This window comes from Gracilinanus agilis, chromosome 5, assembly GCF_016433145.1.
Source record: "Gracilinanus agilis isolate LMUSP501 chromosome 5, AgileGrace, whole genome shotgun sequence".
Taxonomy (NCBI): Eukaryota; Metazoa; Chordata; class Mammalia; order Didelphimorphia; family Didelphidae; genus Gracilinanus; species Gracilinanus agilis.
Window position 1 is genome coordinate 109,817,822 of NC_058134.1, and position 15,967 is coordinate 109,833,788.

Consider the following 15,967-nt stretch of genomic DNA (forward strand, 5'->3'; position numbering starts at 1 on the left):
CCAAAGGGCCTCTGGCTCTTTTTGTACTTAGGTGACTTGGTTCTGGTCAGTGATGTAAGCCCCTTAATTCATTATATGAGGCAATTAAGTCTTGAGGACAATTTCAGTACCTTTTTAAGAAAAAATAGCAAATTAACCCAGAAATTGAGTTGTTTGTTTTTATTCATATGAAGAAACAAATCTGGTGAAGTTGTTTTCATAGTTTTTGTCCTTTGGGAGTAGTGTTAAATGAAATAGAGAGGCATCATCATAATGTAAAAGAGAGAGAATCAAGACAACCAGGGTGTCAAGTTCTGATTTTGATGCCTCTTATTCCCAGGCAACATTCTAACATTACAGATCTGCAGGGTTAGATGAAGTTTTGCTCCTAGTTGGAAGTTTTTTTGTTGTGTTGATCTATTTTATGGATTTTTTTTCTCCTCTTTTCTTTAAAAAAAAATTTGTAATAAAGGAGGCCTGTTGGAAGGGGAGAGAGATACAGGTAGGTTATACTGATCCTGGAGATAGAATCTAAATAGTCCTTGTTCTGCATTGGCACTTCTAGATTTTCCCTTTGCTTCCTTCACTCAATATTGTCTCCTTTTTTGAAGTCTATGCATTCAAAATTTTCTGTCCTCCACAAATTATGGTAGTCTTAGTATCCCAATAATTTTTCTTCCTTTTTCAGGGAGTTCAGTGCCTGGCTCACTGCTCTTCTCTTTTCCCCAGCTCTCCTGTAGGGGCTTCATTGTTTGTGGAGCTGCTTCTGCCAGTGCTCTCCCCACCCATTCTTCTCAACCTTCTCAGCTATTATATACCTATTTATTTTCTACTCCATCACCTGTTCTTTAACATCTCCATTCTCTCTACCCTCAGGACTTTATCACAATCCCCTTTCTGATTTTACTCTTCTCCTGCAACCCCAACTCTAAAGTGAGTCCTTTAACTTTGACTATACTGTCCTTTGCTCACGAACCCTTGTCCCCATGGTCTATTACTGCTCCTCTCTCTCTTTTTTTAACCCCTTACTTTCGTCTCAGAATCAATGCTGTGTTTTGGATCTAAGGCAGAAGAGCAGGAAGGGCTAAGCAATGGGAGTTAAATAACTTGCCCAGGGACACACAGCTAGGAAGTGTCTGAGGCCAGTTTTAAATCCAGGACCTCCCATCTCTAGGCCTGGCTCCCAATCCAGCTGCTCCTACAGATTTAATTCTTGAAGAATTCTGAATGTTCACCTCAAGAGAGTGAACTGAAAGGTGAAAACAGGAAAGCTATAATTTGTATGAACATGTTTGTATCCTGGATGATACCTTCTGTGATTCAGGGAGGCAAGGAGGGCCTGTGATACTTGTGAATAAATTTTGTTTATTAAAAAAAAAAAAAGAGGAAAAAGATTGTGTCTTGAGAGCAGGAACTATCTTTGTGTGTGTGTGTGTATGTGTGTATTTTTATCACTTTGCAGAGTGCCTGTCACATAGTAGATGCTTAATAAATGTTTGACTATTGACTAATGCCAAATCTAATGTCTTTTCTCAGGCTAAATTCTTTTCATCTTATCTGCTCTCCCTCCTAAACTGTCTTATATTCCACTACATTATAAGTATGTATTTGTATATATTAACTTTATATTTGTGCCATATATATTTTTATACATCTCCAATATAAACTGATCATAAACATTGTAAGCACATTAGAAATAGAGGTTGGTTCATTCTTTGTATCACCTACCATAATACTTCAGGACACATAGCATGTGCTTATTAATAAAAACATGTTAATTGATTAAAAGGTAGGTAATATGAACATTTTATATATTATATAAAATCTATTTAAAATAATCAGTTACAGGACAACAGCAACACCACCATGTTCTTTTACTTTTAACATAAGTCATAGAAAAAATTTAACTTAGCATAAAACAAATTTAAATATTAAGGATCTGAAAGGGAACTTCAAAAAATTTTTTAAAATTTTCAAACAAAAATTGAAAGGGGCAGAATGTGTAAGGGGTTAAAATTAAAGGATTGGACTAAGTTATTTAAGAGTATGGTTGCCAGGAATTAATTACTCAATTCCAAAATGAATTTTTTATGGTAATAAATCAGAGAGAGGATAGGGTAAGATATCTAACCTAACACACTAAATATTTTGCTCTAGCCCCGGCTCAACACAGGCAGGGCTAATTAGTCCTCAGCTGGAGGGGCCTCAGCCTTGAGCTGAAGGCCCATGATGAATAAAGCAAGTACTTTAGCCACGAAACCCCTCTCAAGAGGGGAGGCCTCTCCTGAGGCTAGTCCCTTCAGAAAATCCAGGAAGGAGTCAGTCTTTTTCACTCACCCACGTGGTAATTCAAAGGGAGAGATTTAAGAACAGTCTCACCAAGTCCAGGGTCTCAGGTCTATGAAGCAGATTAGATTCTTCATCAGCCTCCAATTCAAACTAGGATTTCTAGAGCTTTTTGGTATTCATGCTGGCTCCTCAGTTCTTCCCTTTTCTTCAAATTCTTCCTTTCCATAAAGATGTCATTCTCTAGTCATTTATATGAGCTTTTGCAACAGTCCAGAAATTCCCAATATATAGCAGTATAGACTTTATCTTTTCCCATTTTGCTGCTGTTAGTTTCTACTATTAAGGGATTTTAGTTGCCTCCTTGGGAAACTTTTTCTTTACTTCTTTTCTTGGTGTTGCTACATCATTATTGTACCTAGAATTTTCTTATTGATATTCACAGGACCATAAGTATCCTTAGGTGCTAGTTGGACAACATGACACCTTATTCACATTGTAGCCCATCAGAAGTCTGCTTTGGAGCATATGCCATATAGCAACTAAAGCTGAACCCTCTGCTTTTTCAAACTATATTCACCTATAATTTGTGCAATGATCCTTTTCAAGGTCAGCATCAGATAAATCAGAAAACAGTGAAACATGCTTGCTAAGAGGTATTTATTAGTTTCATGGAAGATCTATATAAGATCCTAAAATGAGAACAATCCCCAATAAATAGCGATGTCTCCAGGTATTCTCTTTTTAGAGGATAATACTGAATAAGAACTACAGAGCTTCCTCAGTGACTCCATTTCCATTTTCCATGCTTTCAGCTTGCTGTTTTTATCTTTCTTTATGTAGTATCCAATAGGATTAAGGAAAGATTGATTGTATTATTTTGAAAGTTATAGGAAATTCTGTTGTAATTTGTTAATTCTTAGGAGTAAGATTAATAGCTAATTTTAAATTAATAGGAAATTGCAGACCTTATGAATACTGAAAAAGGCAACTGAGAGAATATCAATAACTACTGATTTATACACTCATTTTATTATGTATATAAAGTGCTTTTATGAAAAACATCTTCAAAGACAGAGGACATTCTTACTAAGGGTATTAGTAAGGAGCAGCTAGGCCCTCATGTTCTGTAAAAGACCGCATCTTTACCACCACTGAATTGACTAAAAGATGTTGAGAATGCAAGTGTCCCTTGCACTTATTGTTTGGTTATATATTTTTTGAGTATTTGAATTGGGAGAGTAATCCACTATTTTAAAAGCTCTCTTCCAACAAAGTACCTTCCATTTGTACATCAAAATAGTTCAAGATTCCTTGAAAGATGTAACAAGATATAATCTATTCCACCCTCTGTTGTAAACATAAGGCAGAGCATAAAGTAGGGAGAAGTAAGCTTTCCAAAGGATTTTGCCACTGATGCAATCCAGCAGAGTCAGAGCTAAAGAAGGATTCCTTGTGGATGTTGAGGTTCTTTAGAATCCAGCTTCCTTGCTTCTCCCACTGTGTCACAGTACCACCACCCTCCTCCCCTGCAGGGATGTTTCCTCATCTGGGAGGTAGTGTGCATAGTGGTTAGGGTGCTAGGCTTGGAGTCAGAAAGACCTGGTTTTCCTGTCTTGGATACTTAGTAGCAGTGTGACCTTGGGCAAGTCATTTAAACCACTCTTTCCTTCAGTTTCCACCATCAGTAAAATGAGAGGATTGGACTCCATGACCTCCAAGGAGCCATCAAGCTCTAAATCTGTGATCCTCTTTGTGGATAGTAAGATGCTTGTTTCATCAAACCCCTAAATATCGCCTGAAAGATATTTGTACAATTCAAAATAATTTGGCTTAACCATTCATTGAGGAAAAAATTAAGTAGATAAAGAATGACTATTTCCCAGATTATGATATATATTTGAATAGATAGCTTATAAAGCGTATCCATCAATATATCTGGGTCAGACAGTACATCCAAATGGATGAGTTGGGCCCAGAGTGAAACAGAAGATGAGGCTAGGTGGTCTTCAGGAAAACTGCAGAGTTCCTTTAATGACTTTTAGATTTTCCCTAGAAATTAAGACCAATCTTTTTTTTTTTTTTTAATACTACTAGAATACTGATCTTGTATGAGACTTCTACTACTTTTTTAAATTTTTATTAATAGAATTTATTTCTAGTATGTCATCCATTCCCTCCTCTCCTAGCATTATAGAAGGCAAACATACATATATATTGTTATTATTATAGACATATATAATGTCCTTCATGTTTCCATTTTTCAGTTCATTCTCTGGAGGTGAATACTCACAATTCTTCAAGAATTAAATCTGTAGCTATGTATGATGTTCTCTTGGTTCTATTCATTTTACTGTTCATTATGTCATGTAGTTCTTTCCAAGTTCTATTAAAATTAGCCTGCTCTTTGTTTCTTACAGTGCAATAGTATTCCATCACAATCATATACCACAGTTTGTTTAGCCTTTCTGCAATTGATGGGCATCCCCTCAATTTCCAGTTCTTTGCAACCACAAACAAAAACTGCCATAAATGTTTTAGAACATATGGGTTCTTTTCTTTTTTCCCTGATCTCCCTGGGAAACAAACCCATCAATAATATTGCTGGATCTAAGGGCATATACACAGTTTTAGAAGTCTGGACATAATTCCAAATTGTTCTGAAAATGGTTGGATCAGTTCAAAGTTCCACTAATAGTGTATTTGTGTCCCTATTTCCCCACATTTCCTCCAACATTCATTATTTTGCACTTTTGTCATTTTAGCCAATTTGAGAGATGTAAGCTGATATCAGAATTGTTTTGGTTTGTATTTCTCTAATCAGTAGAGATTTAGAGCATTTTTTTTCATATGCATTCGTATGGTTTAGGCTTCTAGACTTTCTACCTCTTTTCTTTCAGTCCTTTCCTCTTATTTCTATTTACATTTTCTTTATTTGTGTGAAAAATGTCTTGGAATTGTGTTCATATAGTTGCTGGTTTTGTTTTGGTAAGTATATCCCCTACATATTTTATATATTGTCTACAGTTATTTTAAATGGAATTTCCTTTTCTATCTCTCATTTTTTCAGACATGACTGTTCATTTTTTTTTTTTCAGTTCAAATATAAACTAACTCCTACCCTTAGCACAAATAAAAATAATGCGGCTCAATCTAGAAGACAAGCAGATAAATGGGAAAAAATTATTTGCAGCAAATTTTCTAACGAAAGTCTCATTTCCAAGATATACAGGACACTGACTTAAGTATGTGTACTTCATACACTGATTGATAAATGGTCAGAATATGAATAGGAAGTTTTTAGAGGAAAATAAGCTATCAATAGCCATATGAAAAAATGCTCTAAAACACTAATAGTTTAAAAATTGTAAAGTACAGTAACTCTGAGGTACCACTTCACATTCATCAAATTGGCAAAGTTGAGAAAAAAGAAAGTAAATGCTGGGGAATGGGGATGGTATTGGAAAACAAGTACATTAATACCCTGTTGGTAAAGCTGTGCATGGGTCCAGGCTTCATGGAAAGCCATTATGCACTATTCCCAAATGTTCTTAAACTATGCACATCCTTTCACACTGCATTCCCTGTATTAGTTTTACACACCAAAGAGATTATTGCCTTCTGTGATCTTCTCTATTCATAAATCTAACACATAATTTCTTCCTTACTCCTCTAATTTGTTTACAGTGACACCATTTGGTTTGGAGCTTATCTTGGTATATGGTATGAGATGTTGACCCATTTCTAGTGCCAAACTCCTTTGCAGTTTTCCCAATAATTTTTTTTTAATTTTTTAAAACCCTTACCTTCCATCTTGGAGTCAATACTGTGTATTGGCTCCTAGGTGGAAGAGTGGTAAGGGTGGGGCAATGGGGGTCAAGTGACTTGCCCAGGGTCACACAGCTGGGAAGTGTCTGAGGCCGGATTTGAACCTAGGACCTCCCATCTCTAGGCCTGGCTCTCAATCCACTGAGCTACCCAGACGCCCCCCCAATATCTTTTATATATATATCCTTCTATATTAATTTTATTTGTTACAGGGCTAGGCAACCTCCCGTCTCTAGACCAGGCTCTCAATCCACTGAGCCATCCAGTTGTCCCCCTTCCCAATAGTTTTTATTGAATAGAACATTCTAACCTCAGGAATAGGGGTCTTTGGGTTTGTCAGATTCTAGGCTCTTCTATTTCTGGATCTTCTACCTGTCTATTCCATTGATGAATCATTTTATTTCTTAACCAGAAACAAAGCATTTTTGTTTAGCAGCTTCCATTGCCAGTGAATAAAACACAAATTCCTTAGGTTAGTGTGTTTTTTAGAACACTCTACACCAGTGATGGGCAAACTTTTTAAAGAGGGGGCCAAAGGAAAGGAAATGCTCATCTGTCAGTCTGTTTCTAAGGCAACTCTTTCGAAGTTTCATTGTATTTGTCAGATTGGGAATAATGTTGCTAGGCTGGATAGAGTATTTCAGGGGGCCGCATCTGACCTGTGGGCTGTAGTTTGCCCATCACTGCTCTACACTTGGACTCCCACTTACATTTCCAGCCTTATTGAATGTTAACTTTCTTTCATGTATTTTACATTTGAGATTGATTGGTCTTCTAGCTGTTCACTAGAATTTGAATTTCAAGTTTCATCTCCTTACCTTTGAATAGCCTTGATGCTTAGAATGTACCTTCTCCATATCAACATCTCTTAGACTTCCTGTTTTCTTTAAAGCTCAGCTAAGATGCCACCTTCTTCTTTGACCCACTCACTCCCTTTTTTAATATTCTCACTCATCTCAGATTACCTTGTCTTTATCTGTGTACATGGCTATATCCCCTTTTATGTATATAATTTAAGCAACTTAAGGGCAAGAATTGTCTGTTTTAAAGCCTTTGTATCCTCAGCACCCAACACAGTGCATTGTACTTAGTAGCTATTTATTACATGTGTAGTTACTAAATTGAATAATGTAGAAGCTCCATAGAAGGTAGGATGCCAAATATCCTAATTTAAGGGGTAGTAAAACTGTCTCAAGAAGAGAGAAACCAGGTGTTTTTCAGAGCCTATGGAACTATTTTTCTATAGATGTTAAAAAGTGGTTATCTGAGTGAATATTTTTTCCTGCTGTGATAAAATAGGCTTAATCCTGCCTTCTATAATTAGGAATAGGATTTTCTGCCATTATTAGCTATCTTAAATTTTGTGCTCAAGCCATACTTACTTTTTTGCTTTGATTGCATAAGCTTTACTTCTTGTTATAAATCTCATGTCTGGCACCACCTTTTTCTTTGAGTGATTTTCCTTTTAATTTTTTTGTTGGAACATATATATTTAATGAAGATTTTCTGTTTTGACCATTCCTTCCCCATTGATCCAAACCAAGGTTACTTAGCACTAATCTTTGTACATTTAATATGTAAGGGTATTTTAGATTATTGTGAATGTTGTCTACTTTTCTTTGAAGGCAATCTACTAGGTATCTAGGTGACTAGGTGGATAGAACTCTAGGCCTGGAGTCAGAAAGACCCAAATTCAAACCTGGCCTCAGATACTTACTAGCTGTGTGACCCTGGTCAAGTCACCCAACTTCTGTGCCTTAATCCACTGGAGTAGGAAATACAAACAACTTCAGTATCTTTGCTGAGAAAAATCCCATGGACATGAATGGCATGCTTTGGACTATAATGTTATCATGAAGAATCAGATACAACTGAACAGCGATAACAATCCACCCAAGGGTAGCCATTGTTTATCACCATGTCTTTTCTTTCTGGCAAATATTTTTTGGGCTGTACTTTGGTGGTCTATAGGAGATTAGGAAATATATTAAAAGTGATTTTATGACATAATCTGGCCCTTTCAGCCAACCAGGGTAACAAATAACATTAATATTAATAATCTTAAAGGTAAGTATTGGTCTAAGGAATCATCTATTCTGATGTCATTTTTCTCATCTTCAAATTCTGCTTTAGAATGTTAGAATTCAAAATGAAGTTGATAAGCAAACTAAAGTGCCGAGGATGATATCATCAAACAAAATTTACAGCTCAGACTTAGCAGTATATTAAAAAACATTTTTATTTATCATCTTTTACAAAGTGAGATTTATAGATGATTATTGTACTTAGATTTTTTTATTTTTATTTTATGGTTTCATCAAAAAGTATTGATTAGTTGTCTACTTTGTGCCAGTACATAATCAATTGCAATTGTAGTAGAACTTAAGCTCAAGTAAAGTTCTACCAGTCTTAAAAGGTAAAAACTTAGGGATAGACTTTTTTGGGTAGGGATCAGCTTAAAGTACAAAGAGGCACATTTCCTTTTCTTTGAAAACACTTATTTAATTAATTAATTTAGAGTGTTTTTCCATGGTTACATGATTCATGTTCTTTCCCTCCCCACTTCCCACCCTCCCTCTGATTGCCAATGAGCAGTTCCACTGGGTTTTACATGTATCATTGATCAAGACCTATTTCCATATTATAGATATATGCATTAGGGTGCTTAGAGTCTACATCCCTGATCATATCCCCATCGACCCATGTGATCAAGCAGTTGTTTTTCTTCTGTGTTTCTACTTCCACTGTTCTTTCTCTGGGTATGAATAGTGCTCTTTCTCATAAGGCACATTTTTAGTAGCCTAATTAGTTGATGAAATTTTGGCCATTAGAAGGTATATTTATTACATATGTTTATTATTTGAATCTCAATTATCAAACATATTTTTATTTTTAAAAATTTTAGTGAAAAAGAGGAGGAACTGGCACAGACATGACTACACAGAGAATGATGATGGTTCTAAACCAGTACAGGCTGGGACACGAACTTTTGTTAAGGAATTACGTGCTCGAGTCTTCCCAAGGTATGCATTTGTTCTGAACAAAAAAATGGCAAGGATTGTTTGGATTTTGTGTTTTTCTTTCAGTTCCCTTAACTAGTTATGGATCAAGGTAGGCTGCATTTAAGTTGTTCTTGGTCATACTTTTCATTTCTTCACCAATTGCATCTTTCTCTTTCTTTTGCCTTTCTTCTTTTTTTGGTTAATTTTCCTTTCCCTATTTTCCTTTTTTAATTCTCTTTTGTGTATTATTTAGAAATGTTAGAGGTACCTGAAATCATCAGGCTTGACTCTGCTGGTAATATTAAGGAATAATAATAAACCTTCTTCTAGATAATGTTCTGTGTGACTCTGTGGATTTTTTTTTAACCCAGCAAGATGGGTTGGAATTTCTTGAGGCTTCGAGCTTTGGTTATGTTATTAATAAGTCATGATTAAAAGGCTTTTGTCCAAGATGTCTGGTTCAGCAGAGGTAGGCAGCCCAGCTCCAACTCCAATAAAAACCTGAAATTCACACCTGATGAAATAATTTTGATCAAGATCAAGTAAGTGGCTTTTTCTACCCCAGAACTGAATGAGTTCAGTCAGAAGGCAGTAGGTAATAGGCAAATTCAGAACCAGTTCAGGCAAACCAACCAACCCTTCCACCATAATGATAGTCAGGAGATATGACCTATAAAGTAAGCTCTGGCCAGAGGCAGCCAGAGTGGGCAAACCCCATGGAAGAGACTGCAGAAGCCCAGGGGAGTGACAGCAAATAGAACAGCTCAGCAGCACTTAGACACGGATATCCTGGGCTTAGTGCCCTTAGGCCAGAGCACTTTGCCCTGAGATGCCACAGAAAATTCTGAAGACCCAGAACATCAAAGATCAAGGGGAGTAGGGTCCAGATGGGAGGGGCTAGAGAACTGAAGATTTTTGTAGGAATTAAGTGTGAGACCAAACAGTATGAATCCCGACCTTGGTGCAAAGCTTTAATTCAAGAACTAAATGTGGAAAAATTAAATTAAAAAAAAAACACCAAGCATAAAAAATATTAGAGATTTATAAATCCCCTTAAAGAAGTGCTTTACATATATCATTTTATTTTCACAGAAACCCTAGAAAGGAGATGCTATTATTATTCTAATTTTATAGAAAAAGAAAATCAGTCTTAAGAAAGGTTAACAGACTTGCCTAGGAACCACGCTCCTAATGAATGTTTCAGGCATATTTCATAATCACATCTTACTCCAAGTGCTGCAGCACTCTATTCTCTGCACTAGTTGCAGTGTTAATATTTTAATAGACTGAGAAGAAACAAACCAGTATCCCTTCAAAATCTTAAAAAGTGCATCCTCCTGTGAGAAGGCCTCGGACATTAGCATACCAGTGACACGAGCCTTCCATCTCCTGGTAGGTGCATTGTGTCTCCTAAGGAAAGGCTCCCTGGGGCTAGGCCTGGCACCTTCTGTGGGCCCCAAAACAACCACTTGCATCTGTATCAGCACAATGCATCTGTTGCCTCTTACTGCCAGACTAACATCCCAGTTGACATGTGGAGAATCTGCAAAAAAGTCACCCTTCCTTCGACTTCAAGCCTCCCTGTTTTGTCCTTCGAGGGTACAGGAGTGGAGCCTTCCATTCAATAATGGATATTCTTACATTTGGCCATACCTATCACATCCCAGTGACTTTAAATTACTGTAGATCATCATCTAAAAACCCCCTCTATTCCTCACCCCTTACTACCTCATTTTTCAATTTTCCCACCCCAAAATTTCATTGTCATTCCATCTAACCCTTCTGTTGTACTCTTGGAATGCCTTTTCCATAGAAAACAATTTTTTTTCAATTAAATTTTTTTTTCTTCTCTCCTTCCATCTACTAGCTTTCCAGAAACTTGGCTTTACCTTGATGACAGAGTCTTCTTTGCCACTCTTTCTAGTATTGGTTTCACCTTCACGCTCTCTCTGCTCACTGGTTGAGGCAAGGAATCACTCCCATGCTCCTTGCTCCCTACTACCTCCCCCTTCCTTCATCACTTAGGAACCTCTCTTCCTTTGAGGTTCACACTGTTCATATCTACTACCCAATCAAAATCCTGGTAACTGTTGCCTACATACACATAGGTCATTTACCTTCCATCCTTAGTGAGTTTGAGGCTTACAGTTTTTGTCTCGTCCCCAACTCCTGTGACTTTCAACATATGTATTGATTTTCCCCCATATGCCCTAACCACTAAGTTCTTTCTATAACCTACTCCTCCATTTCACCTCAGCCACACACACCCTTGAATCATCTCTATGTTCAAGAATTCTGACCATAATCTCTCAGCTTTTCCCCTCTCCCTCTGCCTTCCCTTACGTGGCCCTATTCTTCATTCACACTGTGACCTTTTGTCCCTGACCCCTTCATTCCTTCTCTGGCCATCCCCCCTGCATTAACCACTTTCTCCTCTTCCCCTTACCTTGATTCCTTGGTGGTGAACCAGTTCAATTCTACAGTATCTTCTCTTGAATCCCCAGACCCATTATCACATTGATGAGCACACCTAGCCAAGCCTCAGCCCTGGACCATTCCCACTATCCCTTTGCTGCCTTTGTGTGTACCCATGTGTTACTGAATATAGGTCAAGGAAATCATGCAACTGCTCTGACTGTGTCTACTACAAATTTATGTTACATAACTGAGCACTCAGTGATATTTTATAATGCTGCCACACCCCTCTACACAATATCTCTTCCAAACCCTTTTTTTCTTTCTTACACCTTCCAGGGCTCCCTCTCCTTTGACTCTCCCAGTTGAGAACTTTGCTTCATTTTTTAAAGAAAAAATAGCAACTATTCACCGTGAACTCTCTCTTCTGCCCTTTTCCTTATCTACTATCACTTAGGGGTCTCTTTTCTCCTTTGTCCCTCTCTCTCATGAAAGGGCCTCACTCTTTAGCAAGGTTAACCCCCTCTTCTTGTTTAAGCATATTCCCCTTCCTTTCCATTTCCTCCAAAAAGATTTCCCCATTCGTCATCCCCATTCTTTCACTTAGATTCAGTCACTCCCTTTCTATTGGTTCATTCCCTACAAAAATGTCCATGCTTCTCTCCTGGGGGGAAAAAAAACATCCCTTGATCCATCTATCCTCACTATCATAGATCTCTTTTACCCTTTGTAGCTAAACTAGAAAAGGCCATCTATAGTAGATATACAAGTGACAGCATGAAGCTTGGATTCTGATTCCCACATTCCTATGACTTGCTCTCCAAACTAAACCAGAGAATTCTCTCCCTGCATGCATCTAGTACAGAAAAAAAGGAACAAAAAAAGATCAAGGATAGAGAACTGCTTCCCAGGGACCATATGGGCTGAGAGGGGAAGGAGGCCCTGAGACCTTTCCCCTTAATTCATAGTTTCTCACCAGACTTTTTTGAATGAAGGGACTTACCACAGACCTCTGGATGTGAATGTGGAAAAGAGGCACCTAAAATTGACTTAGACTTTAAAAGACTTCCTTACTATTCTAACTACATGATCATCCCAAAAGTCTCCTACCAATCAGAAGCATTACAGCATCCTCTAACTCTCTTCCTGACCCCTTACAGTTAGGCTTCTGACTTTATCATTCCATTGAAACCATAGTTAAAATGACCCCTTAGTTGCCAAATCCAGAGCCTTTCCTCAGTCCCCATTCTTCCTGATTTCTCTGCAGCCTTTGGTACTGTTGACCATTCTCTCTTCCTTGAGATTCTCTGCTATCTAGGTTTTCAGGACTGCATACTCTCCAAATTCTTCTCCTACCTAACCTATCCTTCTGTCTCCTTTGCTGGATCCTCTTCCTGATCATACCCACAAACTGTAGGTGTCCCTTAGGGTTTGGCCCTGGACCCTCTTCTTTATACTAATTTCACTTGGTGATCTCATCAATTCCTATGCATTTAATTACCATTTCTATAATCTCAGATTTATTTATCTTGCTTCAGTCTCTCTACTGACCTATAGTCTTGTATCTTCAACATCTTGAACTGAATGCCCAGTAGACATCTTAAATTCAGTATATCCAAAACAGAACTCATTATTTCCCTCTCTAAATTCCCCACCTCTCCTGCCTTCCAGGCATGAATCCTTAGTCACAACTTACTCATTTCCCCCCCCCTCCCATGTCTAAACTGTTCCCAAGGCCTGTTGACTTTTGCCTTTGCAGCATTTCTTGCATATGTGCTCTTTCTTCTTCTGAGGCTGCCACTATTCTAGGGTAGGCCCTCATCATCTCATGCTTTGATTATTGTAATAGTCCGCTGGTAAGTCTACATGCCTCAAGTCTCACCCCCTTCCATTTAGCTTTGTTCAGTTGTTTTATAGTTCTGTCTGACTCTTTGTGACCTCATTTGGGGTTTTCTCAGCAAAGATACTAGAATGGTCTGCCATTTCCCTCTCCAGCTCATTTGACAAATGGGTAATTAACTGTGCCACCTAGCTGCCCTAAAATGATTTTCCTAAAATTCAAATCTGATCATGTTATCCCTTACTCAGTAAACTCCAGTGGCTTCCTGTTGTCTCTAGCAGCAAATACAAAATATTCTGAGATTCAAAGTCCTTCATAACCTACCTCCTTTTACCTTTCCATTCTCCTTACACCTCATTCCTTGCTCTCTGATTCAGGAACAGTGACCTCCTGGCTGTTCAAGGATAAGACATGCAATCTTTCAGCTGTGGGCATTTTCTCTGGCACTCCCATAAGCCTGGAATATTCTCTCTTCTTTGCTTCAACTACTGATCTCCCTAGCTTTCAGAAAGCCCCAACTAAAATCCATCTTTTACTGGAAGTCTTCCTGTGTCCCTCTTCATTCCATTGCCTCCCTATTATTTCCCATTTATCCTATTTGTAGCTTATTTTCTATATATTTGTTTGCATGTTGTCTCTCCTCTTGGATTGTGAATTCCTTGAGGGTGGGAGCTGTCTTTTGCCTTTTTTTGTATTCCCAGTGCTTAGCACAGTGCCTGGAACACAATAGGTGCTTAATAAATGTTTTATTGATTAATATTGGAGAAGTTAGAGAAGAAAAACAAGAGTACCTAGGGGTAGGTTGGTCCAGTTAAATGAACAAATGAACAAATGAATCATTGGCAATACTTATGTGCAGTGCAGTGTGCTAATAAGCACTGGGGACACAAGTTGAAAAATAAGATGGCTCCTATTCTCAGGGAATTCAGTGTGTGTCTGTATGTATGGAAGACTTTAGCTACAGGTCAGATAGAAACTTCCCATGGTCATTAGGGTGTTTTGGCAAGACAGATAATAATGTGTCTTTCTTTAATGCTATTTCACTGATATAATTACTTCATATTTTGCTATCTAACTCTTTGTTGGTGCTAAGGACTTTGGTGGCAAGATCTTTCTTTTCTAGATCTTCAGTAGATGTGGCTATAGCATCTCAGGAGCAGCAAGGCTGTTTTTCTTCATGGGCTATTTCCCAGAATTACTGCTGTGGACAATGAACTGCAAACATTGCTTCCAAAAACTCTTGGACTCAGAATCTTGGGCTATTGCCATCAGGGTCTGAGGGAAGATGGTGGTGAAGGTGGTGCTGGTTTGACTTGCTTGGCATATACTGCTTCCTGTCTATCCCTTAAAATGCCTTACAGCTTCAGCAAGGCTGGCTTGCATACCTGGGTCAGTCAGGTGGGCCCCAGCTTCAAAGAAGTTGTTTTCCTGGATGATGGCTGTAAGGACTAGGCTTGGATACAGGACCAGAGGTCTGGGGAATATGCCACTTCTAGGACTCTTGTGTTTATAGAACGAGAAGGTAAAAGAAGGGATATGATTGTGTAGAGAGGAGGAAGAATGGGATGGAAATTGTTATTTCTGAAAATTAGAATGTGAAGAAGAGCAAAGAAAGAAGGAAACGGAAAGGCTGGTGAAGTAGACATCAGATGAATTGAGTTGACTACATGTGCACATACAAATAGAGAAAAGCATCATGGTCAACAGGGAAATAAGTAGGGATTAGAGATAGAGGAGTGTTTGAAAGGGAGGATAATCCTGAAGAGGATAACAGGAAGCAAAACAATTCCTATTTCCAAAGAGAGGATTCAAAGGAAAAAAGAAAAACCAAAAAGCAAAAGATAAGAGGATGGTCATCAGTTGGGGATGGTTGAACAAATTGGGATATATGAATGCAATGGAATTTTATTATGCTATGAGAAATTAGGGAGGAAACTTTTCAGTGAATTCTGGGCATTTTAAACTAATACAGTATGAATTGAACTAGAAGAATTTCTACAAGGACAATATTGTAAAGAAAAACAATTAAAGAGAGAGAGAGAAAGGTAAAGAGAGAAAGAGAGAAACTCTGGTCCAGAGCAGCAGAGGTCCGGGCCGAGTGAGAATTAAAAGAATAATTAAATTTGGCTACTAGCCACAAGGCCTTAGCAATTAGAGAGGCAAAGAAGCCTCCTTGAGGTAGGGTAGGCCAAAGGAAGTCAGTCTAACTTACCCACGTGACAATTCAGAAGGGAAGCTACCTGAGATCTCAGCCAATATCCTTCAGCACCAAGTTCAAAGCGCAAACTGCCTCCACAGGAAGTTACTATCATACTTGAAGGATAGCATCTTTCGTCACTTCCTGGGGGTCCACCTCTAATTCAAGTGGACAAATGGCAGCCTCAATACTGGTTTTGGACTGCCCAAAGGGCAGTCCCTTGTTTTTTATTTGTTACTTATTGTCACGTGTGGGTAACTCATCTCCCCTCCCCACTAAGGGAGGTGGGGATGACATGATCTCTAGTGGCTAGAGTTTTAACTATGAATGGGGGTGAGCTAATTGGATTTACACAATCCCCCCTGATGATCATTTTGGGTGCCTAGTCACCCCAAGTGATAATTTTACATAATCATCTTA

General features: G+C 38.2%; 1 protein-coding gene across 1 annotated transcript in view; it reads left to right on the forward strand.

Moving 5' to 3' along the window:
• The window catches only part of KDM7A (lysine demethylase 7A), a 107,030-nt gene that overhangs the window by 25,507 nt on the left and 65,556 nt on the right, over window positions 1-15,967 (forward strand). The window contains exon 3 of the mRNA XM_044679398.1: window positions 8,999-9,116. Coding sequence (XP_044535333.1) covers window positions 8,999-9,116 — 118 coding nt within the window. The remainder of the gene's footprint in view (window positions 1-8,998; window positions 9,117-15,967) is intronic.